Genomic DNA, 27,952 nt, shown 5'->3' on the forward strand with positions numbered 1-27,952 from the left:
ACCCTGCAGAGCTCGCAGGGACTTCCTTTTGAGTCAACAAGGTTGTGCTTCCAAGTCCCTTGAAGGATCATCTAAAACTAACATGTGAATAATAGGTTCTGCTGTTAAGTGTCGGTGGTGCTCAGTTGCAGATTTATGTATAAGCTAAACAAGCTATAGCTTAGGGCCACACTCTCTTGGGGGCCCCAAAAAAATTTAAAGGAAAAAACCCAGTGATGTACATTTCCGAAATATAAGATAAAAACAAACAAACCTACATACAGCAACAGTGTTTTGTGTTGTGTAGGCTCCTATGATGCAAGTAATGGGCCCCGCCTGCTAGCCTGCTCCCTAAAATATCACTGGTTTGCTCATTTCTATATATAGGGTGCCTACATTCTGCATGGACTGGTTGCATGGCAACATGTGCAAATGGCTTTAGATACCTATTACAGTAATACCTCGGCAAACGTCCGCGGCAAACCCAGAAGTACCAGAATGGGTTACTTCCGGGTTTGCTGCTTGCGCATGCACAGAAGCACAAACAGCTCCGCACGCATGTGCAAACGCGGCCCTTTCCCCTGCGTTCTTTTCGGCTAGTGGCTGGGGCTCCAAAACGGATCCCGGTCGCAAAACAAGGTACGACTGCAGGTCCATAAATTACCATATAGCATATATTCAACACACACAAGAACAGCAACAATTTGTTGTTGACAAAGGACAGCTGGACGTATAAAGGGCCCCATTACCTTCAGTAGCTTTGGGCCTCATCAAACCTAAATCTGGCCCCGGTGGTGCTGGTCCCAATTTTTGCTCCTTCCGTACGGATATTTACACATACTGCAACACATCTTCCCTTTTATTAAGTAGATGTCAGTGCCCGGTTGACATTTAGTAATGCACACTGGTTTCATTTGCTCAGCGTAGTTCTTCCTTCACTGCTTACTCTTGCAGAAGAATCTGCGGGTGAGCTTATGGCCAGCTGTGCTGGCTAAACAGCACCATTTCTGGGCTTTCCCGCCATAGTTGCTGTTCACCAGGCTTCCTTGGTTTCTGTGACCTCAGCAGCTCTGAAAGGTGCAAGGGACAGTTTCGCATGTTGGGGGAGGGGGTAAGCTCTCCGTGGGAGCTCATCTGCATGCAACCAGTAAGCCCAAAAGGCACCTGGGAATCGATAAGTTCAAAAGGCAAATATTTGTTGACTGTGCATTTTAAGTTGCTGGGTTCAACCTGACCTAAACTTCAGGGCGATCAGGGTAGATAAGAGATATTGCTACTTTAGTATCTTGAGCATGGGTAGGCAAACAGGCCTGGAGGCCAGATCCGGCTCAATTGCCTTCTAAATCTGGCCCTGGGAATCAGTGTGTTTTTACATGACTAGAATGTGTCCTTCTATTTAAAATGCATTTCTGGGTTATTTATGGGGCCTGCCTGTTGTTTTTACATGAGTAGAATGTGTGCTTTTTAAAAAAATGCATCTCTGGGTTATTTGTGGGGCATAGGAATTCGTTCATTTCCCCCCCCCCCCAAAATGTAGTCCAGCCCCCCACAGGGTCTGAGGGACAGTGGACAGGCCCCCTGCTGAAAAAGTTTGCTGACCCCCTGATCTTGAGGATGAAGATCAGTGATGGTGCGCATTCCCGCCCCCCACCCATTGCCTGTGGTGAAAATGTCTGCAAAGTTTGGTTTTACCTAGAATGTAAGAAAAAGCACCTTATGGTAAAGTGCAATAAAATAAATAAATACAACTATATATAATCAGAAACTTCAGTATCACCGTATTTACTGTTAATAAGATTGTTCCAGCGATTAAACTTGCCTCATCCTTACAAATCCTGAATTTTCATTAAAAAACCCCACACAGTTATGCAAATGCATGCATTTGCAAAGAAAAGTTTGCACAGCAAGTATTAAGACAACTTAGGCAACCTCACTCTGTATCTGATATTCACCTTAGGTTTAGGAAAGTTTTTTATGTTTGATGTTTTATCGTGTTTTTAATATTCTGTTGGGAGCCACCCAGAGTGGCTGGGGAAACCCAACCAGATGGGCGGGGTATAAATAAACTATTATTATTATTATTATTATTATTATTATTATTAAGGAACTAGTGACTTAGGTTTAGCAGCAAGAGCTCATTCACAAATGTATAATAGCTTTAAAATAAGGCAGGGGGTCTCTACTCAAGTCTTCTAATGGTTTTTCGATCATCCAATATCAGCAGAACAGTCATATATCGGGTTGCAAACGCTGCAGGTTGTGTGTTTTCGGGTTGTCGACCGTGCCGAACCTGGAAGTACCGGAACGGGTTACTTCTGGGTTTCAGTGCATGCGCAGAAGCGCTGAATCACGCTTTGCACATGTGCAGAAGCGCTGAATCGCGTTACACGTGTGTGCAGATGTGGCACTGCGAGTTGTGAATGCTGCAGGTTGTGAATGTGCTTCCCACACGGATCACGTTTGCAACCCGAGGTATGACTGTATTCCTTTAATTTTTTTAGTCCCTTTACAGAAACTTCTGAGAAGTCATAATTTCCTTCAGAGGTTTAGGGAGTTGTATTTCAGCGCATGTAGAAAACCACACTGTCATCGGTAACCGGGGTAGATGTTACGAAATAGAAACCGTATGGTTTCCTGGAAGAGTTGAGCAAAACTCTCAGTAGTTTTAGCTTTCTAAGAGAATCTATAGAAGGAATTTCATTTGGTCAATTGACCAGTCAAATATTGGCGGTTGACCAGTTAGTTAACTACTTAATATTTGATTGCAGTCAACTCTTCGCAAATATTCTACAAAGCCAAGAATACCGTGGTGTAGCTTTTTTCAGCTTCCTTTAAAATGGTTCCTGTATTTTGCATTATTTCTGTTCTTTTAAAATTTCATTAAAACAAAACAAAAAACCATGCAATTATAGGCCAGGCTTCTGCAACCTGGCACACTGAAGTTTTTCTGTATTTACAACTCTGATCAGTCCAAACATGACATGGCTGTGCAAAAACGGTTTAAAGAGAATTGTAGTCTCTGGAGAGCACCAGGTTGGGAAATGATAGATTGACCTGGTGTTCCTGTATAAAATAAAAATGTTCGGTAAATGGTTAGCATTTATAGAAATGCTGTGGAAAGTAAAAAGAATTCATCATAATATTTATTTTTATTTATTCGAAACATATTTTTGTGTAACACATAACATTAACTTATAACATATACGAAATAAGGAAACGAAGCAGAAAACATACAATTGAATTAAAATTAAACATACCCAAACAATACAAATTGGGGTTGTTACATTTACAGTCCCTGGGGAGAAGGATAATTATTGCTATTGGAGAGTAGTAGTATGCCCTTTCTAAAAATAAAAATAAAATGTTTTATTTGTAATATCAGGATATTGTCCTCAGAGTTTTATGGTATTCTCACTTGAAGCTGAAGAGTTATTAAGAATTCCAAATAGTGCCATATTTCGCTAGAGGCATTTAAACATTGTTGTCATAAAATAATTTTTTTTCCTAGTTCTTGAAAATGAATATTATATATTTTTCTACTCTACTATATCTTAATTTTTGAGTTAATTTGTCATCAGTAGCCATGGGCCAGATTTTACCCTCCTTATTTAGCTCTTTTAAATATGTCTTGCGATAAACATCCAGGCAGCTAACAAAAAAATAATAGAATCAATACTTTATCCAATCCGCCTTCATTTTGCCCATCCCATAATAATACTAGTGAAGAGATTGCCATCGGTTCTTGGTTTGTTATTAAACTAATTTATACAAACTCCATCTCCAGAAAGCTTGCCAGTTCGATGACATTCCCACATTATGATGTTATAAAAGCTAATTTGATTGTTTCAAATTACTATTAAGGAGTTGGCAGAAATACCAAGGCCCTTGAAGACTTAAACACTAATTCTTTTTCCCCCTTTTCTAATAAAGTTAATGCTTAAAAAAACGAACACCTGACTCAGTATTTGAGCCATTTTTGACTGATCTGTTGGCCTAATCTTTATTGACCAATCTTGTGAAGAACGGAGGAAGGATCTAGTGCCTAAAACACATAGATCTAATCTAAAAGGAAGTGGTATAGGCTTCATGGTTTTGCCACGGATTTTGGATAGTACAGCAAAATCTATTCGGATTTTGGATTTGGACTTCATAATAATGTGTCATTCATCTCATCATGGTACCAAATCATGCATCATAATTGTTATGTAGTGAAGTTTCACCCTGGGCCAGCAGGGGGATACTGTATATAGTTTTCACTCAGGTCTGTAGATAGTTTTCACTCAGGTCCACGTCAGTTATTTTAGGCGGGAAACGCTGGGCTGTTGTTGCTACAATGTTGACAGCCGGCTGCCTATAAAAGCAGGCCGGCTGAGCTGTTTGCAGTTAGTTCTATTCCAGCTTACGAAATAAAGAGCTACTTGGAGAAATCGCTGTGTCGTCTGCTATGTCAACCCACAACTTAACACTGGCGACGAGGATGGGATCGATGGACATCAGAGCACAGCCAGATGCGACCAGCCTCTGAACTGAGCTGAATCACTGAGCTGAATCACTGAGCGGAATCACTGGACAGAACCAATTCAGAGCTGACTGTTCTGGCTAAGAGCACTGTGTTCCATCCATCGCCCTTCACACCGGCATCGGAATCATGGCTTCACTTGTGCCTCTACCGCCGTTTGCGCCAGCCTCTGAATCATGGGACTCCTACCTCGCTCGGTTCGACTGCTACCTCTAAGCCAACGAGCTGACAGCAGTATCAATGGATCGGAAGCGGGGCCTATGCACGTTGGCCACCCGGGAATTGTCAAAATGAAGGCGTTGGCTCGGTGTTATGTCTGGTGGCCTAATATGGACGATGCCATCACTGCCTGGGTGTCCGCCTGTCAAGCGTGCCAAGAGTCGAGGCCTGCACCACCGGCAGCTAAGGGACACACCTGGGAGACGCCAAAGACACCCTGGTCGAGGGTGCACATCGATCTGGCTGGCCCCTTTCACGGCCGGACCTTTATGGTAGTGGTGGACGCCTATTCCAAATGGCTGGTGGTCGCCCTGATGCCCTCCACCACTACCGAGGCCGTCATCCGGGTGCTGCGAGGCCTGTTTGCAACGCATGGGTGTCCTGATGTCCTTGTCTCTGACAACGGACCGCAGTTCACGTCAGGCACATTTGAGCGCTATCTTTTGGGACTGGGCATCCGCCATGCCCTAACGGCCCCATTTCATCCATCCAGCAACGGGCAAGCGGAAAGAATGGTGCGCTCGGCAAAAGAGGCACTGGCGCGCCTGGACCGGGGAGACTGGCATGAGCGGGTCGCCGAATACTTGTTTGTGCAACACATCACCCCTCATGCGGCCACAGGGCGGAGTCCTGCTGAACTGCTTATGGGCCGCCGCCTCAGGTCACCGCTCGACCGGCTACACCCGGACTTTGCCGTGGCTGAACCCCCAGGCTGTGCCAACGCGCCACGGTCATTTGTCCCAGGAAACCAGGTCTTTGCCCGGAACTATGTGGGGGACATTCCTTGGGTGCCAGCCACAGTAGTGGGAGTCACTGGACCTCGCTCGTACCAGGTGGCACTCGAAGATGGACGCTTGTGGCGACGGCACATAGACCAGCTTAGGCGCAGGGTTGGGGACTTGGACACTACCGTGGTGCCCCCAACTGCGTTTGCGGCTCAAGAAGAGACACGTACAGATGGCGAGGCCCCACCTACACCTCCCTCGCAAACTGCCAGCGTGGAGCCGAACCAAGCCGCTTCAGAAGGTCTGCCAGACTTACCACATACTCAGACCACTCCACTTGCGGAGGCTCCACCCACAGCAGCGGATCCAGGGGAGTTGGTTCCAACGCCACCTAGGGTCGCACCACAGCCTCAGCAAGAACTGTGTGGCCCTCTGGACTTGGCTACCAGTCCCCGGCGGTCTGGCAGAGTTCCCAAGCGCCCAACTTATTTAAAGGACTATGTTGTTGGACATGTATCACTGTTGGTCTAAGTATGGGAAATGTAACCGATATGCTTTTGTGCCTAATTGAACCATTACGCGTAGTGCTGTATATAAGGAAACCATTACGATTGTAACTAACGCCTTATCTCGGTGGGGAGGGGTGTTATGTAGTGAAGTTTCACCCTGGGCCAGCAGGGGGATACTGTATATAGTTTTCACTCAGGTCTGTAGATAGTTTTCACTCAGGTCCACGTCAGTTATTTTAGGCTGGAAACGCTGGGCTGTTGTTGCTACAATGTTGACAGCCGGCTGCCTATAAAAGCAGGCCGGCTGAGCTGTTTGCAGTTAGTTCTATTCCAGCTTACGAAATAAAGAGCTACTTGGAGAAATCGCTGTGTCGTCTGCTATGTCAACCCACAACTTAACAATAATTGCAACTGATTTTAACCTGACCATGTTCATAAGGGGCTTTGGGATACTGTGGGCTCTGGCCCTGAAAACTTATTCTGAAAATTTGATTTTTATGGAGTTTGGGGGAGGCTGTAGCCCTATCTGGGCAATCCTTTAATGGGATTGTGGTTGTGAGGAGGGCAGAGTCAGGCTTTGAAGGAAATAAACCACCATCTGATTTTTAGAAGACATCTGAAGGCAGCCCTGTTTAGGGAGGTTTTTAATGTTTGATGTTTTGTCGTGTTCTTAAATATTCTGTTGGGAGCTGCCCAGGGTGGCTGGGGAAACCCAGCCAGATGGGCGGGGTATAAATAAATTATTAATATTATTATTAGTTGAGTGTGATGTAACAGGAAGTTTGTCCCTATGGACACACTCCCTTTTTTTGCAATGGTTCCTCAGAAAATGAATGCGACAACAACCAAAGAGTGGCATTTGAACCCAGACCTTGTTCAACTTTTCATCTACTAGACGTAGCTTCACTCTTGGTACAGCGAAAGAAAGCGTAATATGTGTTTGTGTGTGATTCTGCCTCCGTTAACTCTTTTAATTGCCTCCCGACTCTCATCGCCGTCTGAACTGTAATCTTTTCGATATATTTGCACAAAGTACTTCCGGCTGTGACGCTGTTTTACTAGGGCATTCTGAATAGTCGTCTCCCATTTTGATTTTTCTGATGTGCCCCAAAGTCCATGAAGTACGGATCCAGTCATTTTGTATAGGAATGTGGCAAGGACTGAAAAAACTCACGAAAGCTGCATGCTTATTTACTTGGGCTCTTTTGCACCCTTCTCCTGAGGTGAAAAGCCCTTCCAGGTTTCTAGGAACCAGGGTGGATTTGATTTAAATCAAATCTATTTAAATCACGATTTAAATCACTAGTCATTAAGACTTAATTTAAATCTTTCTTTCTTTTTTTAACAGAAAGACCATTCCTGCTGGTATAATTTTAATATGTACAACCAGATGAAGGTTTCATTTCTGGAATAAGAACTTTCCAGAGCAGTTTTTACATTTTTATATCAAAAATTACTGATTTGGTTATACTATTAGAAATACATAGATAATTATTGTGAGGTTTAATAAGTTAGCTGTTTATATTTGGACAACTTTTTTGCTGTACTTTATTGGAAGGAGAAAAATAATCATTTCCTTAATAACAATTTAAACAATTTATTTAACTAAAACAAAAACATTACAGCATATTTATTCATGTTTGTTAACTGATGTGGTTTAACCTTTTAAAAAACCAAAAAAACTTAGAGTTTCAGCACACAGGAAAAACTTAAAACAAATCCTTATTTCCTGATGAATAGCCTTTGTCTTTAGAAAGATTTTTTCCTCCAAAAGTATTTAATTTTAAAAATCCAATTTAAATAAAAAAAATCAATTTAAATTAAAAAAAAAATCAATTTAAATTAAAAAACCAATTTTTTTAAAAAAAAATAAATGATTTTTAACTATCCTGCTAGGAACTGTTCCCTCACTTTTTAGCACAATTCATTTCTTCCCTTTATAGTATGAATTCTGTGGCCTGTTCCCATTCCCGCCCACCCCCTCAGGTACTGAACACCTGTGGGTTTTGTAGAAGCAGAGCCAACACTGTCACTAAAAATAAATAAATCAGGCCCCAACCTGAGACTCACTGATATTATTAATAGGCCTTACTTCTGTGGTATCCACCAGAACAGCCTTCAATGTGACACAAAGGGTTGTAGCCAGAAGAGGTAATGCCATCCCTCCAAAAGAATTAGAGCAAGTTTTCTTTGCAGTCAATCCATAATATTCTTCCTGACTGATAATACCTGAAAGATCATATCATCCCTTCACTGTACTGTGCACAGTATGGCTTCCTGTGAATAACAACTTAACAGGAGGTCTATTCTGCAAAATGTAAGAACAGGGCCTTTAGAATGGTAGCACCTACCCTGTTGTTGATTATTATTATTATTATTTGAATTTATATGGTAGACCGGTGCCATCTCTGTTGTCTTTTCATCACCTGCTGAAAACCTTTCTCTTTCAACAAGCCTTCTAGGTTGAGATGTTTCCCAGGCTGCATCGGTATTGAAATTGTTTAAAAGACATTTTTTTATGGTGATTTTAATGTTTTATCCCTTGTTGGTTGCTGCGCTGGGCTCCTTTGGAAGGAAGGTGGAAATTTAATAAGTAATTAATGATACGTAAAAAACTTTGGCATTAATTTCTCATAGAGACACTTCTTTAATAATCCTTTGTCCTTTCCTTATTGGAGTACTGTCATTCATATAATAAGAACTGGAGATTTTTTGACAATTGCATGCAGACGTTTCTTAGTTTTGTATTTACAGATGTTGCTGGGTCTTATGTTACTGTAGGAAGGATCAAAGTTGTTAGTAAAAAATTGAGTTATTCTTTGCTGCCATATCTCTGTAAATAAGGGCTAATAGTCCTAAAGTTCTGTTTAAGATCCTGAACTGTAACCATAAATGATAAAAGACACATTTTATTCCATAGGAAATGAGTATATCATAATGGGGAGCATGTGGCCCCCTGGAAATTATTGGACTACATTTCCCAAAATCCATGACTGTTGACCATTTTGGCTGGGGCTGATGGGAGTTGTAGTCCAGCAACGTCTGGCCGTTGCCATGTTCTCCATCCCTGGTCTATATTTTAGCCTGTATTCAAGCATGGTGTTTTAACCGTGGTGATTCTTGTGTGTTTCCACAGGCTACTTGAATTAAAGTTTGGAGATCTGGGCACGTAGCTCATGCTGACAGTAAGCCATGGCAGCCGACGACAAAGTAGCCATTTTAACCGACGACGAAGAGGAGCAAAAGAGGAAGTATGTGCTCGCTGACCCTTTCAACGGGATTTCGAAGGAGCCAGACCCCCAAACCCAAAGCGATACACCTTCGACAGAGACCACCACCACCATTCCGGACGAGGAGCTGGATTGGCTCGAAAAGCACTGTGTCAAAGTGAACAACGATCTCCTGATCTCCAAAGTCTTTTATTTTTTCTTTTATGCTGCTTACGGTTCGCTCTACCCGCTGCTTCCTGTGTATTACAAGCAACTGGGCATGACGCCCAGCCAGAGCGGGCTGCTGGTGGGCATCAGGTACTTCATTGAGTTCTGCAGTGCTCCATTCTGGGGCGTGGTGGCGGACCGCTTCAAAAAAGGGAAAGTCGTCCTCCTCTTCTCCCTCCTGTGTTGGGTGCTGTTCAATTTGGGAATCGGGTTCGTCAAACCGGCTACCTTAAGGTGCGTACCAAAGTTCCCGCCGCCAGTCTCTCCCACCAACGCCAGCTACCTCTCAACGGCAACCACGCAAAATGTCTCCCTTCCTTCGGCGATTCCTACCGCCCGGGCTGCGTCACTGGAGGGCCGGAGGAAAAGAGACGTTTCTCCTTATAGCTTGGCGACGGTGAGCTCAACTCCTCCTGAAACCACATTCCCTCTGACCACGCGGAACGCGTTGAGGGCCGAAGAGAGCGTCGTCACTCCCAGTACTCCGAAAGGCATCGTTACTGCCGGGTCATTGGGGAATTTGACCCGTCCGACGGTGCCTCCCGCTGCCACCACCGGGGCTGCCACTCTCGTCTACGACCACCAGGAAGTGGAGGCCATCTTCCTGCTCATCCTGATGGTTGTTATCATAGGGGAGTTTTTCAGCGCCTCGTCGGTCACGATTGTGGACACGGTGACCCTGCAGTACCTTGGCAAGCACCGAGATCGCTACGGGCTCCAGCGCATGTGGGGCTCTCTGGGCTGGGGCCTGGCCATGCTCTCCGTAGGAATCGGCATCGACGCCACCCGCATCGATGTGCTCATCGAAGGGCAAGGCTGCAAAGCCCCGGAATACAAGAACTACAGGATTGTTTTCATCGTCTTTGGCGTGCTGATGACGCTCTCCTTGATCGTGGCCACCCAGTTCCGGTTCCACTACAACCACTACAAACAGGAGAACCAAAGCAAAGATGGGGACGTCTCCCAGGCAGACAGGAACTCCTCCCACGACTCCTCCAACGAGACCCCGAGTGACACGAGCCAGTCGCCCTCCTTTAGTTTCTGGGACTTGATAAAGCTGCTCTGCAGTATCCAATATGGCTCCGTGCTCTTTGTGGCTTGGTTCATGGGCTTTGGGTACGGATTTGTCTTCACCTTCCTTTACTGGCACTTGGAGGACCTGAACGGCACCACCACTCTCTTCGGGGTCTGCTCCGTCCTGAGTCACGTATCCGAACTGACCGCGTATTTCTTCAGCCACAAGTTGATCGAGCTAATTGGACACATCAGGTAAGCAAACGGTATGGTGGAAGTTGACTAGCCGTAGTCAGTGTTGCGCCAAGCATAGATATACATGTTAGTTTCTGTTCTTATCATTGAGCAGCTGCTGGGAGTCACAGGACTCTGTTTACATTCCAGAGACCTTCAAGTCTGACGGGAAGGGAGACGGGATGTGACGTTAGTGGTTTCCTGTTTCCTTTGTTCTGTTGCTCTCTGCTCTCACAGCTCTCTGCGTAGCTAGAAAATAAAGCATAGCAATGTAGCTCATACTATCTCATCCTTCCGTGCTGCTTTGAAGCTCTGCTGGGACAACGTGCCTGAGGCCTTATCAAAGGATCAGGTCGTCAATTAATCGTCGGGAGGCAATTCCGAAGATGAGCCTTATCAGTTCGGTCGAACGGAGTTCCGACAATACAGTCGTAACTTGGAAGTCAAATGGAATCCTTTTGACTTCCAGAACATTTGGAAACCAAAGCGCGGCTTCCGATTGGCTGCAGGAAGCTCCTGCAGCCAATCCGAAGCCCCGTTGGATATTTGGGTTCCAAAGAACGTTCGCAAACCGGTACCCTCGCTTCTGGGTTTGTGGCGTTTGGGAGCCAAAATGTTTGACTCGTAAGGCATTCAGGATCCAAGGTATGAATGTAATAGTGCAAGGAAACCTTGGCCCTCCATATGTTGCTGGATTAGAGCTCCCGTCAATCCTGATTCCTGGCCATGCCGCCTGGGGCTGCTGGGAGTTGAATCATTTGGAGAGCCAAATATTTGCCGCCGCATCTGAAGGTGCAAAAGAATTGTGATGGCAAAACGGTGCAGTCCTAAGCATATCTACAAAGAACCAAGTTATATTAAAGTGAGTGGGACTTACTCCCAAGTAAGTGGGTTTAAGATTGCAGCCCAGGGGAGTGAAGCTGTATATACATTTAAAGCACCTCTGCCCCCCCCCCCGAGAAGAATAATGGGTTTAAGTGTGTTGGGAATTGCAGCTCTTTTGGGGGAAACTACAGTTCCCAAAATTATTTGTGGGAGTGTACGCGCTTTAAAATGTACCGTGTGTGCATAGCTTAAGGTGTGAATCGGGATAGTCCCTCGTTCAAATTTCATATGTGGCAAAACTGAACTAGGTGGTCTTAAGAAATCCACTCTTTCTAAGCCTCATTCCTCTGATGTGCAATTTGAAGCATAATAATAACTTAGCTTAAAGAGCTCTTGTAAGAGTTATATTTGAATATACCTGTGAAATTCTTTGAATGGTTAAAAGAACTATGTAAATGTTCAGTATTATTATATCTGATCTATTAGATACGTCAGTGTTTGAGGAGCTATTTTCTGGATTTTCCCAGTATTTTCTGGATTTTTTAAAAAAGAAAACCTTTTAACCTGTTGATGGTTTTATTTCTCCCGCATAACATGGTACCATCCACTGTTAGGATTACAGATTAATAAATTCATCTGCATGACAACTGTCAACCTGAAGCCAGTTCAAAAACTGCATGAGAAAGGCTTGTTTTTTTGGTGACAGCCGTTATTTGGCATAAAACCAGACACTGTGGAGATGTTTTGAACAGGGTGGGGTAAATGATTCAGACTTTCAAATGCATCAACGTATAAAAGGTAAAGGACCTCTGGACGGTTAAGTCCAGTCAAAAGCGACTAGCAACTATAGGGTTTTGGCGCTCACCTTGCTTTTAGGCCAAGGGAGCCGGCGTTTGTCCACAGACAGCTTTTCCGGGTCATGTGGCCAGCATGACAAAACCGCCTATTGCGCAATGTTACGGAAAGCAGAGCACATGGAATCCTTACCTTTTACATTAATGTATAGGGATGCGGGTGGCGCTGTGGGTTAAACCACAGAGCCTAGGACTTGCTGATCAGAAGGTCAGCGGTTCGAATCCCCATGGCAGGGTGAGCTCTCGTTGCTCGGTCCCTGCTCCTGCCAACCTAGCAGTTCGAAAGCACCTCAAAGTGCAAGTAGATAAATAGGTACCACTCTGGCGGGAAGGTAAAGCGTTTCCGTGGTTCACCAGAAGCGGCTTAGACATGCTGGCCACATGACCCGCAAGCTGTACGCCGGCTCCCTCGGCCAATAAAGCGAGATGAGCTCCGCAACCCCAGAGTCGGCCACGACTGGACCTAATGGTCAGGGTTCCCTTTACCTTTTTATAGTAACCACACAAGAAATACATGCATGCAAACCGGCTGTTAAGTAAGGCTGTGAGTGGACCAGCTGGAATTGCCTGAGTTGTATCCCACTGAATCATATTTGGCGTGATTTCAGTGGGCCCCACCCAGAGTGTAATTCACTTGGATATAGCCACATGTACCTTAACAGTGCAAACCTGTGAGTACTCAGAAGTGAGCCCTTTTGCAATCGCCCCCTTAAGTTTAACAAAGCCTGTTCAAAGGAAAGTGGGTATAGGATTATAGCCTCAGTCTTAGATTTTACTGGCGCAAACGCATTGTTCTCCATAGCATGGATAATAACTGTCGTTGGGGTCAAATAGAGTTCCCAGTGCCTAACCTTGAAAGATGATCTTTCAAAAGCTGCCACAGGGGAAATATTTGACAGCTGGGACTTTGCCCAGGACAGCAGGGTGACATCACATAGATTCCATATCTCTCTGCCATAAATGAAATAAGAGTACCTTTCAAGTGAAAGCCCTGGCAAAACTAATGAGCGAACTGTCATTTTCTGCACGTTTTGCTTGGAAAAACACAAGTATGCCTTTAAAGCAATGCCACCGTTAAGAAAACCCGGTTTTGGGAGGTTGCTTTAAAATAACTTTGGTTTCTGATGCAGTAGAAATGTTTGGTCCACAAAATTCATCTGCTCCTGTTCAAATTTCCAACATAACACTCCCTCCCCCCCGCCCCCACATCCCAGGAAATAGATTTATGACATTTCACCTTTGAATTAGTTTATGTGTACCATTTTGTTTTGCCAAATGAATGAGGAAGATTTTCTGCCTAAGGTAACAAAATATTCTGGGGCACAGAGGTAGGTCACTCGCTGCTTATTTATCTTATTTTTTTGGTAGCAACATAATATACAATAATCTTCCAGTCTGGGTAACTCTAGCAGCTGAGAAAGTGCATGGTTGGCGAATCGGAGGTACCATACTATGAGAAGTTTGCCCCGCTGCAAGAATTCAATTTTTTCTTCATTTAAATACAGTTTCACTTTAGAGCAGTTATAGAAATACGTGTACTGTGTATTTTTAATTTATATTATTTATTTATTGAGTTTATATAACGCCCTGTACCCAAAGGTCTCAGGGCGGTTCACAGAAAAGATCACAACATATATAATCAATAAAAACAACCCGATAGCACCCCTCCCCCCCCCCCCAGAAAAGAGCCACGTTTTAAAAGGGTATAGGATGTCAAACAGATCAACCAAAGGCCTGGTTAAAAAGGGACGCCTTTTCCTGGCACCTGAAGGTGTATAATGAAGGCACTAGGCAAACTTCCCTGGGGAGAGCATTCCACAGATGCGGAGCCACTGCAGAGAAGGCCCCGTTCTCGTGTTGCCACCCTCCGGACCTCTCGAGGAGGAGGCACACGAAGGAGGGCCTCAGAAGATGATCTCAGGGTCCGGGTAGGTTCATATGGAAAGAGGTATTGTGGTCCTAAGCTGTTTAAAGCTTTATAGGTTAACCCAGCACTTTGAATCGGGCCCGGAAACTAATTGGTAGCTAGTGTAGTCGGACCAAGATCAATCTAATATGCTCAAACCGTCTTGCTCCTGTGAACAACCTTTTCAAAGTTTGCTGTTCATAGCAATCTTCATCAGGAGGCTACGCTGTTGGCAGTTAACCAAGCAAATAGCAAGATTGCACCAATCCACGCCATAGTTGAAATGGATTTCTGTAGCTCAGCAGTAGAGTTATGTGCTTGCATGGAAAAAAAAAATCCCAGGTTCAATCCCTCCAAGTAGGGCTGCGAATATCCCCTTTTCTGAAACCCTTCAGCGTCGCTGTCAGTCACCGCAGTGAACTAGGTGTACCAATGGTCTTGACTTGATGAAAAACATCTTATGTTCCTACGTGGCGAGCTGCATTCTTTTTTTTCACTTAAGACTATCACATATATCTGCATTGGGCTTCCTGTTTCTGCTTTACCCGTTCCTGATCTGAAAAGAGAAATGAATGAGGTAACAGATCTTGCTTATGGTTTGATGGAACACATGTCTGGGCCTTGCTAGTGCCTGGATAGCAAACCATCTGGGAACCATAGAATCTTAGAATTGTAGAGCTGGAAGGGATTTTGACCCTTGACCCAACCCCCTGCAAAGCAGAAATATTTCGCCCAACATTGGCTTTGAACCCATGACTCTGAGATTAAGGTTGTCTCATGCCCTAAGCCAATAATATTTTATTATTTATACCCTGCCCATCAGGGCTGCTCCCAGCAGAATTTTAATAATAATGATAAAATAGTGATAAAACATCTAGCATGAAAAACTTCCCTAAAAAGGGATGGCTTCAGATGGCTTCTAAAAGTCAGATAGTTGTTTATTTCCTTGACATCTGATGGGAGGGCGTTCCACAGGGCGGGTGCCACTACCGAGAAGTCCCTCTGCCTGGTTGTCTTTAACCTCACTTCTTTCAGTGAGGGAACCGCTAGAAGACACTCGGAGCTGGACCTCAGTGTCCAGGCTGAACGATGGGGGTGGAGATGCTCCTTGCGGTATACTGGGCTGAGGCCGTTTAGGGCTTTAAAGGTCAGCACCAACACTTTGAATTGTGCTTGGAAACATTCTGGGAGCCAATGTAGGTCTTTCAGGACCGGTGTCATGTGGTCTCGGCGGCCGCTCCCAGTCACCAGTCTAGCTGCCGCATTCTGGATTAGTTGTAGCTTCTGGGTCACCTTCAAAGGTAGCCCCATGTAGAGCGCATGGGCAGAAAGCTGCTAAGGTTTCAAAGCATATTGAGGTGCAAAAAAAGGGATAGGGACTGCCCTCTTCTCATTCAGTTCCACATGTTCCACGATGGAATGTGGGAAACGTATGCTAGAAAACAAATACATATTGGAATGTTCTCATGACAACAGTATTTCAAAATCTTTAGCTCTAATGCAGGCCTGGAGTCATTTCAGATAATGGCTCAACATTGGGACAATGGTTATTGGAGTGCGAAGCTAAGCGCAACATGTGGAAAAACAAAACCACATTTATTTATTGCTGGCACGAAAAAATCATTTATTTGGAAATGGGATAGATACAGCATATGTCATTATGCCCTCTTAGAAATCATGTCACACTTGGTGTTTTCATACACTTAAGCTATCCTAATACAAAAGAAATGTAGAAGAACCAGAAAAGGTAGAATGGAAAAGTAACAGAAATACGAGTTGTGCAGGTATAATAATGCCCTTGACACACAAAGACTGCTCAATATATTTTGCCTGAAATCTAAAAAAAATAAGGATGCACACTTGTGTAAGACTTGACAGTATTGGTGGGGGTAGTGTTATTTATGACATAGGAGAGAACCACGCGCCAAGAACGTAGCCATGCGATACGGCTAATGAATTGGGTCTGCAGGAAACTGAATGTGAATCTGTAGTTCAGCAGATTCGCAAAGAGGCAAGGGACAACAATGAATAGCCACTTCTTTGGGAATACAGTGGTACCTCGGGTTAAGTACTTAATTCATTCCGGAGGTCCGTACTTAACCTGAAACTGTTCTTAACCTGAAGCACCACTTTAGCTTAATGGGGCCTCCTGCTGCTGCTGGAGCACGATTTCTGTTCTCATCCTGAAGCAAAGTTCTTAACCTGAAGCACTATTTCTGGGTTAGCGGAGTCTATAACGTGAAGCCTATGTAACCCGAGGTACCACTGTACAGAGGGAATACAGAGGGCTTTTTTTCCCAGCTGGAACTCAGTTCTGGCACCTCTCAGGTGGGCACCATTGCCATTACAGTGGTACCTCGGGTTACATACGCTTCAGGTTACACACTCTGCTAACCCAGAAATAGTGCTTCAGGTTAAGAACTTTGCTTCAGGATAAGAACAGAAATTGTGCTCCGGCGGCAGCAGGAGGCCCCATTAGCTAAAGTGGTGCTTCAGGTTAAGAACAGTTTCAGGTTAAGAACGGACCTCTGGAACGAATTAAGTACTTAACCTTGGTTCTCAAACTTAATCCGTTCCGGGAGTCCGTTTGACTCACGAAACCGTTCGAAAACCAAGGCGCGGCTTCCGGTTGGCTGCAGGAGCTTCCTGCACTTAAGCAGAAGCCATGTCGGACGTTCGGCTTCTGAAAACCATTTGCAAACCGGAACACTTGCTTCTGGGTTTGCAGCGTTCGGGAGCCGATTTGTTCGACAACTAAGCCATTCAGGAACCAAGGTACCGCTGTATAGAGAACAAGGGAGGCGTGAGTTCCGGCACTCATTTTTTTAGAAAAATAGCATTGTATAGAGTAATATTTGACCAATTGCTTTGTTCTCTTTTGTGTGTGTAAATTATTTCTTCGGATGGACTTCCTTTGGAATTCTGCAGATAGAAAAGAGCTGAGTAAACAAGGGCATTATGGGATGCACATAAATCAGAAATGACCGGGGGTGTGTGTGTGAGAATAATTCATCCTCCGTTTCTCACAATAGTTGAACTACATATCACCAGAGAAAATTTTGTTCTTTTAAAAAAGAATTGAAAGCTCTCCTGCACACAGTGGGTCAAAAGGAGGCAGTCTTGGCAAGCATACAGCTAAAAGTGACTTGACACATTCTTATTCTTATTCTTATTCTTATTCTTATTCTTATTCTTATTCTTATTCTTATTATACCACCCTATACCTGGAGGTCTCAGTGCGGTTATTCATAGGCATTATGATTATCAGTGCCTGCTGTCTGAGCATTCTGGAGTATTCCAGTATTAACTTCAGAAGTCTTGTTTTGTTTTGTTTTTTAAATGAAGAGACGTTTGCTACAAATGAATTGTTTGAAAATAATTAATTTCAGTTGATGAAACTGATTACGTGTTTTATCTACCTTGTTTAGCCAGGAATTTTGCTAAGTGTTTTATTGTCTTCTTCAGAGGGCTTCGTTAGCAATGAGTACAAGCAAATAAAGAGTCCATTCTTGGGTAACTGGTTGGATATGCTTCCTAGTCTGTTGTTTATACTAGACACTTGAGATGCTATAAACTTAGAGACTACCAGAGCTGGATTGATCTCAGTTTGAGAAATGTGTAAATAGCATGTGAATGCCATAAACTGTGTCTCTAAAGACTGGAAACAGTTTTAAAATATTTCATTCTGAGGATAAAGTGCGAGACTGGTTACATTACGCTCAGATTAAAGAAGTTTTTAAAAATGACAAAAAGGTAGGGTTCCAGGTGGAGAAATCGAAGTTGGAAACAGAATTGTTAGAACCAAAAACTAAGGTATTATCAAGAATGTATAACTTGCTGCTGAAATGGAATACACAAGACGAAATGGTTAAATCGGTTATGATAAAGTGGGCTCAGGATATTGGGCATAATATTATGTTTGAGGACTGGGAAAGGTTGTGGACCACCGGGCTGAACTTCACTGCATGTAATGCTTTGAAGGAAAATGTAATGAAAATGATATATAGATGGTACATGACCCCAGTTAAACTTGCCAAAATATACCATTTGTCTGATAATAAACGTTGGAAATGTAAAGAACATGAAGGAACATTCTTTCACCTCTGGTGGACTTGCCCTAGAGTGAAGGCCTTCTGGGAAATGATTTATAATGAGTTGAAAAAGGTATTTAAGTATACCTTCACTAAGAAACCAGAGGCCTTCCTTCTGGGCATTGTCGGCCAGAAGGTGTTAAAGAAGGACCGAACATTTTTTATGTATGCAACAACGGCAGCAAGGATACTCATTGCCAAGAGTTGGAAAACTCAAGATTTACCCACACTGGAAGAGTGGCAGATGCAGCTGATGGACTATATGCAACTGGCCGAGATGACTGGCAGAATTCGAGACCTGGGAGAAGAGAGGGTTGAAGAAGACTGGAAGAAATTCAAGATTTATCTACAAAAGTATTGTAATTTGGTTGAAGGCTAAGAAGGATGCTAGATCATAAATAATTGCCTACCACTGAATTAGATTTGAAATTGACGATAAGTGAGATTGAGGGAAATATAAAATTTGTGGAGAATAGATTAAATTAACTGAACAAAATTTAAGAATATAAACAAGATGATAAATTGCTGGGAAAAATTTATAACGATGTAAGTGGGAGTGGGAGACGTGAGGGAGTCCAAAGAAGTTCTGAAAAATGTGTTATGATTTATGTTATATTGTTTATTATTTTTGCATTTTGTATTTTAAAAAATCTCAATAAATATTTTTTTTTTAAAAAAAATAAATAAAATATTTCATTCTGCCACCTCCCAAATACATTTTATGAAACGTTTTTAAACAAAACATTTTTTAAAAAAACCCTGCATAACTAGTTATGCTTAATTGTACTTTTTCACTGGCTGATTTGTGTCCTCCTCATACAGTCATACCTCGGGTTACGAACGCTGCGGGTTGCGAGTTTTCGGGTTGCGGACTGTGCCAAACCCGGAAGTACCAAAACGGGTTATTTCCGGGTTTTGGCGCATGTGCAGAAGCGCCGAATCGCATCATGCGCATGTGCAGACACGGCGCTTCAGGCTGTGAACACTGCAGGTTGTGAACGCGCCTTCCGCATGGATCACGTTCGCAACCCAAGGTATGACTGTATAATACAATTCCTCCATGCCAACCAGCCGTCAGCACGTAATGGCTAAAAGTTGTGTTTTTAAAATTTTTATTAAAGATTTTCACATTTGCAGCTGTTTTTCTTCTGTCTCAGGTGATCCAGGTATTCGCAAATCCCCTTTCAGTGACAGTACTTGTTTTCTGACTTCTTATTTATTATATATTTTACATTCACACCCCACCTTTCCTCAGAGGAGGTCAAGGTGGTAGTGTACATGACTCTCCCCAATCCTCATTTTATCTTCACAACAACCTACCTGTGAGGTAGGTTAGGCTGGCAGACAGTGACTAGCCAAGGATCACGAAGTGAGCTTCATGGCGGAGTGAGAATTTGAACCCTGGTCTCCCAGGTCCCAGTCTTTCCCCTAGAACATTTTACCACACTGGGCTCTCAATACTTTTTAAAAGTTATATTCTTCATGTTAGTTTGTGGGAGGAACCTTTCAGGGTGCAAGGAACTCTTTAGAAACAAAAGGTGGCAAGTCTAGGAAAGGTACCTTCCTAGGCAACAATTCCTGACCATTTCATTCATGCTTCATCTTACTTTATTTCAGTCCTTTGCAGACTGTACACTCCCCCCCCCCAACTATAGAACTACACATCTCCCCTTGCATAATGGTTAAGTTGATCCTGGGTTCCCTTCCTCCAGTTCGGTACATGAAACACAGCAGCCTCTTTTTTTGTAAGAGTCTTGGAGGTGGGGGCAGGAGACAGTACTAACATTGAAGCCTGCCTGCCCCCCCCCCCTTTTTAAAATCACTTGAGAGAGCGGTCATTCCTAACTTGAAAATGGCCGGGTCCATATTAATGCAAGGAAGCACAATGAACCAATATCTCAGAAAAGGAGCTATATGGGAAGAACTGTTATAGAGCAGTAGCTGGGTCTAAACCACTGAGCCTAGGGCTTGCTGATCGGAAGGTTGGCGGTTTGAATCCCTGTGACGGGGTGCGCTCCCATTGCTCTGTCCCAGCTCCTGCCAACCTAGCAGGTCGAAAGCACGCCAGTGCAAGTAGATAAATAGGTACCACTGCGGTGGGAAGCGTTTCTGTGCGCTGCTCTGGTTTCGCCAGAAGCGGCTTAGTCATGCTGGCCACATGACCCGGAAAAACTGTCTGCGGAGAATTGTTGGCTCCCTCGGCCAGTAAAGCAAGATGAGCACTACAACCCCAGAGTCGTTCGTGACTGGACTTGACTGTCAGGGGTCCTTTACCTTTTTTACATTCATTTATTTAAACTTTTACCTTGTATAAAACTGCCAGAAAATTGCTCTAAGCCAGCCTACTGTTTGTTTGTTTGTTACTATGTGCAAGACATGGCAAACATTAAACTAGCCCATGTCGTTTTCTTTCTTCCCTACCTTTAGAGTCCTGTATATCGGCCTTGCTTGTAACACAGCTCGTTACATTTACATCTCCTACCTGGAAAATGCTTGGACAGTTTTGCCTATGGAAGTTCTTCAAGGTAAGGAGGTGGTGTACTTCTGATCCTGGGTTGCATCATTACCAGGTACATAAATTCTTCATCTGGGCCATGATGAACTAAAAGTCTGTCTATGTTCTTGTACCTATCAGTAAATAACCCAAGGGATCCTTTTTTTTTTTTAAAGCTCTGTGCAAGTTTAATATCTGCAGGTGGTTTCTTCAGTTGACCTCAAATTCTGTGGCTTTTCACCTAAGCAAACAGTGAAATGGCAGAACACACCTTGATCCCCAAACAAAGGGGACAGGAGCTCAAACGGAAGCTTGTGCCTTCTGCAAATAAGCCTTTGTTGCTGGCAGACTTCAGCCTATTCCTGTCTAGAAGCCATTCATATCCCTGAAATTTTCTGATTTTCTCACATTCTGCAACAGAAAGGAGTCCATTGTTTTTTAGCATTGGATCTTAAAACAAAAACACCCAGGTAAATGTTTAGGAATAACCGGTTCTCTTCAGTGTTCCCCAGTTATCAGTGACGTTTTGTGAATCATGATGAAGGTCAAGTCTGGAAAGAAATGACTGGTGTGGAAAATAATTGGACAGATTGCATGCAAAGGGAAGCAAAAAGACTTGTGCTTTCAAGATATTTTGCCAGCGCTTCAAATGTTGTCAGACTCCAAACTCCCACCAGCCCCAGAGAGCATGGTCAGTGAGGATGTGGAGTCCTAGCCCAAAAACATCTAGAGGACACCAGGTTGGGGAAGACTTTTCTAGTGGTGCTTTTCACACAAGAGTTGCTGTTTGACGTTTTATAAACATAACCTTGTTAGATTTGCACTCACATGCTGCAAATCCCAAAACACGTTGCGATTCCCAAAAATTGCACTCACACGTTCAATCCGAAAACTCAGTGCTCAGAATAATCAGTCCTCATTTGTACAAATTCCTTTAATATGTCTGTTCGTTTGAATTGCAACTGTGTCATAATGAACACTGAAACCAACCTAGACAAGAAATACAGTGGTACCTTGGTTCTCAAACGCCCTGGTACTCAAACAGCTTGGAACCCAAACACTGCAAACCTGGAAGTGTTCCGGTTTGCGAACTTTTTTCGGAAGCCAAACATGCCTCGTTTTGAGTATTACACTTCCAATTTGAGTGCCACATTTCTGTTTTGAGTGTAAAGCTGAGGTCTGTCTGTTTTTGCTATTGATTTTGCGTTTTCGTTTTTGCGGCTCTTTTTTTTTGTGACTGTGTGGAACACAGTTCAACTACTGATTGATTGATTGTGTGATGGCAGTACATTGTTTATTGCTTTCATTTTATGGATCAATGATCTCGTTAGATAGCAAAAATCATGTTAAATTGCTGTTTTAGGGGTTGTTTTTAAACGTCTGGAACGGATTAATCCGTTTTGCATTACTTTCTATGGGAAAGTGTGGCTTGGTTTTGGAACGCTTTGGTTTTGGAACGGACTTCCGGAACGGATTAAGTTTGAGAACCAAGGTACCACTGTAGTTACGGCAGCAAGGGCCAGAACGGAAGAGTGTTTGACTCAAGAAGAAAAATATGGGGTAGGTTGCAGGAACTTGGCCTTGGGTGTGTGCATGTACACAAACACACACACACACACCTTTTTGGCTACAGGAACCCTTTATTTGACTCCTGCTGCTGCTCCCCCCATCCTGCCACTTTTGATACTGAGTTTCTAGACGATACTGTACTTTCCAGGTCTCCTCTCCAACCATGAGATCTTGGCTTGCGCTTAGACCAGTGATGGCCAAACTTGGTCCTCCAGCTGTTTTGGGACTACAATTCCCATCATCCCTGACCACTGGCCCTGTTAGCTAGGGGTGATGGGAGTTGTAGTCTCCAAACAGCTGGAGGGCCAAGTTTGGCCATCACTGACTTAGACAAACAAAACGCTGAGATGTCTCTCTGCGCAAGCGCTGCCAATTTCACGCGCATTGAATATGCCCGGCTGCACATGTTAACGACCCTGCAAACTGGATGACAGCTTTTAATTGGCTCAGGAAGAATTCAGCGCATGGGAGTTGCTGGAGGTGGGTGGGTGGAACCTACACTTGCCTCCACACCCAGATTAAATCGAATCAGCTGCGGAGAAAGTTATTTTGATGACTGTTTTCATCTTGTGTAGGCAGAAAACACTCAGGGAAGAGACGGAAGGCAGAAGCCAGGGGAAAGGAAGTAGGCATGAGGGTTGCTGGTACAGTTTATGAGATTTTCCAGCCCTTCAATCTGCAATCTGAATGGTGGTGCAGTCATGGGCTACAACTGAATCCCAGCCAGGTGGACATCCAATTGAGGTGCGGTTCCCAGGTCTGAGAACTGAATTGTGTACCTATACCGGACAGAGTTGCGCTCCCTCTCAAGGAGCAGGTGCAAATTTTTTTGGAAGGGGTGTTCTCCTAGATCAGCGTTTCCCAAACTTGGATCTCCAGCTGTTTTCGGACTACAGTTCCCATCATCCCTGACCACTGGTCCTGCTGACTAGGGGTGATGGGAGTTCAAAAAACCCCCACAGCTGGAGACCCAAGGTTGGGGGAAACTGCCCAAATCAATGTCACTGTTTTCTTTATTGCAATATTTATTATCTACTGTGCATTCAGAGAACGCTGGAGTGTACAAAACCAGAATAGAAGTGAATCTCAGTGGCTCAGGGTCCCCATTTTCCAACTTCCATCTGTGTGGCAGATAACCTTGCCATGGTGGTCCATGCATTGGTCACCTCCCATGGTGGATAGCAGCAGCTATTGTAAGACGAAGCTGCCAGTGCCTAACTTTATGCACATGACTGAGAGATCTGGACTGGTGTGCCAAGCCAAGTTCGAGGTACGGCTGCTGACATTTAAAGACCTAAACAGTTTGGGGCCAAGAAACCTGCTGGGCAGGTCACCCCTGTACAGAGCAATCTGATCATTAGGATCTTCTGGGGAGACCCTCTGGAGCAGGCGCCAGGCATTGTCTTCCCCTTCTTCCCTCCGTCTCCTGGCATCTTTCGGACATGGTACTTGGTGGTAGATGGCCCAGCTGGCAATGGGAAGAGGGATGGGAAGAGGAACTTTCTGCAGGAGCAGGTGCCTCGGGTTGTCTTATTACCCCCCCCCCACTTCCCCTTGAATCCCAGCTTATTTTCCTCCCTTTTCGCCTGGAATCTCAGCTTATTTTCCTCCCTCTCCCCCTGGAATCCCAGTTTATTTTCCTCCCTCTTCCCCTGGAATCCCAGCTTATTTTCCTCCCTCTCCCCCTGGAATCCCAGTTTATTTTCCTCCCTCTTCCCCTGGAATCCCAGCTTATTTTCCTCTCTCTCCCCCTGGAATCCCAGCTTATTTTCCTCCCTCTTCCCCTGGAATCCCACTCCCAGAGCAGTTGGTGTTACATGGCATGCCTTACTTCCGTTTGGGAGGAGTAGCAGGTTTGTTGATTGAGAGCACTAAATCAGCTTTAATTGTACAACCTGAATTTGCTGGGATGTGATAGAACCTCACCTGAAAATGGCAAAATTGGCCCTTAATATGTGCCCTGATTTTTCATTGCAGGCGTCTGTCGTCCCCCCCACCCAATAACATGGGGGTTATGTTCTAGGGGTCCACACACATATTTTCCCTCGTAACGTGTCCTTCCTTCTTAAATCCCTTGTGGCAGAAGCTGTCTTTGTCTTACACACACGCTGAGAGCCTTCAACTAAGGAGGTTGGCCTTGTAAATAGAAATAATTATTTTCTCCTGAACTTGATACGAACATTTCCCTTTGATACCAGGCGACTTCTTTTCAAGTGGGAGCGATAAAAGTATCCAGGAGATTGCATATGGCTCCAGATCCGTTTTTACTGCTCCTAAGCCGTTCTCCTTTGAGTTGCTGCCCTTTATTTATGCCCACAGAGTGTGCCGTTTGAGCTCCTTATGAAATCAGTGGGAGTTTTCCTCGTCCGTGGAATGAGATCAGTTGCCGTCTGAGAGTCAGCCGCTTCCCTTCATTGCTGCCTCCCTTTCATTTCTAGGTACATTCTGTTCAGGCAGAAGCGATCAGATAATGAAATGTAATTTAATACGCGCAAGATCCAAACGATGCCATCTATATGATTTCCAGATGCCCTTGAGAAGCAGCTATGAGGACTGGAGCATTTTATGCAAGGCCTTTTCAAATGATCTCAGGGGAGGGAGGAGTCTTGCCGCTCAGTGGCATTGAGGTCCAGTCCCTGCTATCGGCGCTTTTCAAGGATTCGGGGGAAAACATTTGCCGGGGACCCAGAAGAAATGTTGCCGGTCAAAGCAGACCGCAATAGGCTAGGCTGGGGGGAACGGACGTAGTTTTCTGTGTATTAGACGAGGGGTTTTTTTACTCCAAATTAATGTTTAAAAACTAGGCTAGTCTTATACATGGGCAGTGCATTTGGGGACTGGGTGATTGGTTGCAGCTGTGAGCTGCAGCTTGTAAGCGGCGATTTGGTGAGTGATTGGTTGCTGCGTCAAGGGCTGCGTTGGATTGGCTGCTCCTGCATTAATTGGGCAGGTGATTGGTTGCTGCGTTGGATTGGCTGCTCCTGCGTTAATTGGGCGGGTGATTGGTCGCTGCGTCAAGGGCTGCTTTGGATTGGCTGCTCCTGCGTTAATTGGGCAGGTGATTGGTTGCTGCGTCAAGGGCTGCCTTGGATTGGCTGACACTGCGGCAATTGGGTGTTTGGTTTCCAGCTTGTGTTTGCGAATGGGCAGACACTTGTCAGCTTCTGCAATGCAAGCAATTCTGAGCTCCTGTCTTTAGGGTTAGTGATTTTCTGCATCTCCCCCCCCCCACAAAAAGCTCAAGAACCTTGGGCAAACCCCCCCCCCAAAAAAAAGCCCAACAACTCTGCACAATCTTTCCCAAAGACAACCCTCCCCAAACAACTCTGGCAATATAGCCATCTTCCCCATTTTATTAAATTTCAGTCTCCCAAAATAGGGAGCATCTTATACATGGGGTTGTCTTATAGACGGAAAAGTACAGTAGCTTCCTGTCTAGCCTTTGGCTTGCTGCTCCTATGCTCTAGCTTACTCTTTGCGCCTCTGCAAATTACTTGGTATGTTTCTGAACATGCCTAGTTGCCATCCTCTCTACTTTGCATAGTCCTTTTGCACTGTTCAGTTACACTCACCACCCATGCTGTTTCCACAGAGACTTCACGGTGCTATCCTGCCGTATTCCCTCCAATTGACATTGACGTTTTTGAAGGCTGCAGTTCACACAAGTGCCATTTGTTGGGGCCTGTTTGCTGGCTGTGTTTGGAATTCTTGTGTATCTGGCTGGGTGTGTATTTGTGGGGTGGGCTTGTGCCTTTGGGGCTAGTACTTGGCACGAGTCTTGGGCTTTCCGTTCACATCCCCCTTGTCCCACGTCTACCAAACTGAAATCTCTGCAAGGAGACCGCCTCCGTTCCTTGCAACAGACACGGCTTCTCAATGCACCAGTTACCAAGGATGTACTAAGCCCCTTTGCCCCTGAGCACAGACTTTTGAGTCCATGTTAATATATAGGCTGTAGCTAGCAATGTTTATATGAGATGTTGTCAGACTGTGGCTCCCAATATTCCTGACCGTTCGCCATACTGACTGAGTCTAGCAGGAGATGAGGTCCTGCAACATCTCGAGCACCACCAGCTCCCCAATCCTGGTTTATATGATCAAACTATGTGGGCTCACTGGATACACATGACTTCTAGCCAAACCAGCTTCCCTATGTCTCAGCTCATGAAATCTCTTATCCTTATCATCCAACTTGAGGGAAAATTGGCTGATGAGGCTTCTGATCTAATTCTGTAGCAGTAAAATAATAATAATAATAATAATAATAATAATAATAATAATAATGTGGTACCTCGGGTTAAGAACCTAATTCGTTCCAGAGGTCCGTTCTTAACCTGAAACTGTTCTTAACCTGAAGCACCACTTTAGCTAATGGGCCTCCCGCTGCCGCCGCGCCGCCGGAGCATGATTTCTGTTCTCATCCTGAAGCAAAGTTCTTAGCCCGAGGTACTATTTCTGGCTTAGCGGAGTCTGTAACCTGAAGCATATGTAACCTGAAGCGTATGTAACCCGAAGTACCACTGTAGTAGTAGTAGTAGTAGTAGTAGTAATAATAATAATAATAATAATAACAATAATTTATTATTTATACCCTGCCCACCTGGCTGGGTTTCCCCAGCCACTCTGGGTGGCTCCCAACCAAATATTAAAAACACGATAAAGCATCAAACATTAAAAGCTTCCTTAAACAGGGCTGCCTTCAGAAGTCTTTTAAAAGTAAGATAGTTGTTTATTTCCTTCACATCTGATTGGAGGGCGTTCCACAGGGCGGGCGTCACTACCAAGAAGGCCCTCTGCCTGGTTCCCTGTAACCTCACTTCTCACAGTGAGGGAACTGCCAGAAGGCCCTCGGAGCTGGACCTCAGTGTCCAGGTAGAACAATGGGGGGTGGAGACGCTCCTTCAGGTATACTGGGCTGAGGCCGTTTAGGGCTTTAAAAGTCAGCACCAACACTTTGACTTGTGCTTGGAAATGTACTGGAAGCCAATGCAGGTCTCTCAGGATCTGTGACACAGAAGTATTTTAATTTTGTTATTAAATTTGCCACTCGCTTGATCTTGCCCGGGGTAATCCAGAGCGACATAACAACCATACAAATGGACAGTAACACCCCCCCCCCATTAAAACCGAGAGGAAAGAGAAATACATTAAATGCATCCCACTTGCTTCTAAAAGGCCACAGATAGTTAACAGCCAAAGTAGATATTTACCTGGGACTTATGCCAGCGCCAAGGGTGGAGAAGGCGGTGTCACCTGACAGTTAAGTAAAGACAGCTTGTAAAGACATGATTAGTCAAAACAGGTTTTCGCCCAGCGAATGGCGTTCCTTATATATATCTGGCTCAAGGCAGTAGCAGCAAAGCGTCCCTGTGCTTTGTCATCGTGACATTTTGACATGTTTAACATTTTGTTAAGTGAAGGTTGGAACGCTGTAGAGAAACAGCAGGCGCTCTCGATAAACTAAACTTGCGTGAAAGCAGCCTATGCCGCGTTAAGCCTGATGTATAAACTTAAAAGCACAGGTGATGCAAAACAAGGCAGTAAACTTTAATGGGATAATGTGCTATCTCTCTCTCT

At 44.4% G+C, this 27,952-nt stretch overlaps 1 protein-coding gene and 1 long non-coding RNA gene across 10 annotated transcripts in view; one reads left to right on the forward strand and one right to left on the reverse strand.

Annotated features, from left to right (window-relative positions):
• MFSD6 (major facilitator superfamily domain containing 6) overlaps nt 1-27,952 on the forward strand; it is a 46,573-nt gene that overhangs the window by 5,552 nt on the left and 13,069 nt on the right. For all 4 annotated transcript variants that reach the window (XM_079977897.1, XM_079977899.1, XM_079977900.1 and 1 more), the window contains exons 2-3: nt 9,088-10,657; nt 20,740-20,837. In XM_079977897.1, the coding sequence (XP_079834023.1) occupies nt 9,144-10,657; nt 20,740-20,837 (1,612 nt within the window). In that variant the 5' untranslated portion in view covers nt 9,088-9,143. The remainder of the gene's footprint in view (nt 1-9,087; nt 10,658-20,739; nt 20,838-27,952) is intronic.
• On the reverse strand, nt 821-27,911 carry LOC307220338. Of its 6 annotated transcripts, none has more exons than XR_013840841.1 (3): nt 27,586-27,911; nt 2,937-3,042; nt 821-1,143 (listed from the first exon to the last, which is right to left on the reverse strand). It is a non-coding gene; the product is annotated as an uncharacterized lncRNA (long non-coding RNA). The 6 variants fall into 6 exon arrangements; XR_013840842.1 differs by lacking the exon at nt 27,586-27,911 and adding an exon at nt 8,181-9,081; XR_013840843.1 differs by lacking the exon at nt 27,586-27,911 and adding an exon at nt 8,022-8,162.

Source organism: Podarcis cretensis, assembly GCF_951804945.1.
Source record: "Podarcis cretensis genome assembly, chromosome: 1".
NCBI lineage: Eukaryota > Metazoa > Chordata > Lepidosauria > Squamata > Lacertidae > Podarcis > Podarcis cretensis.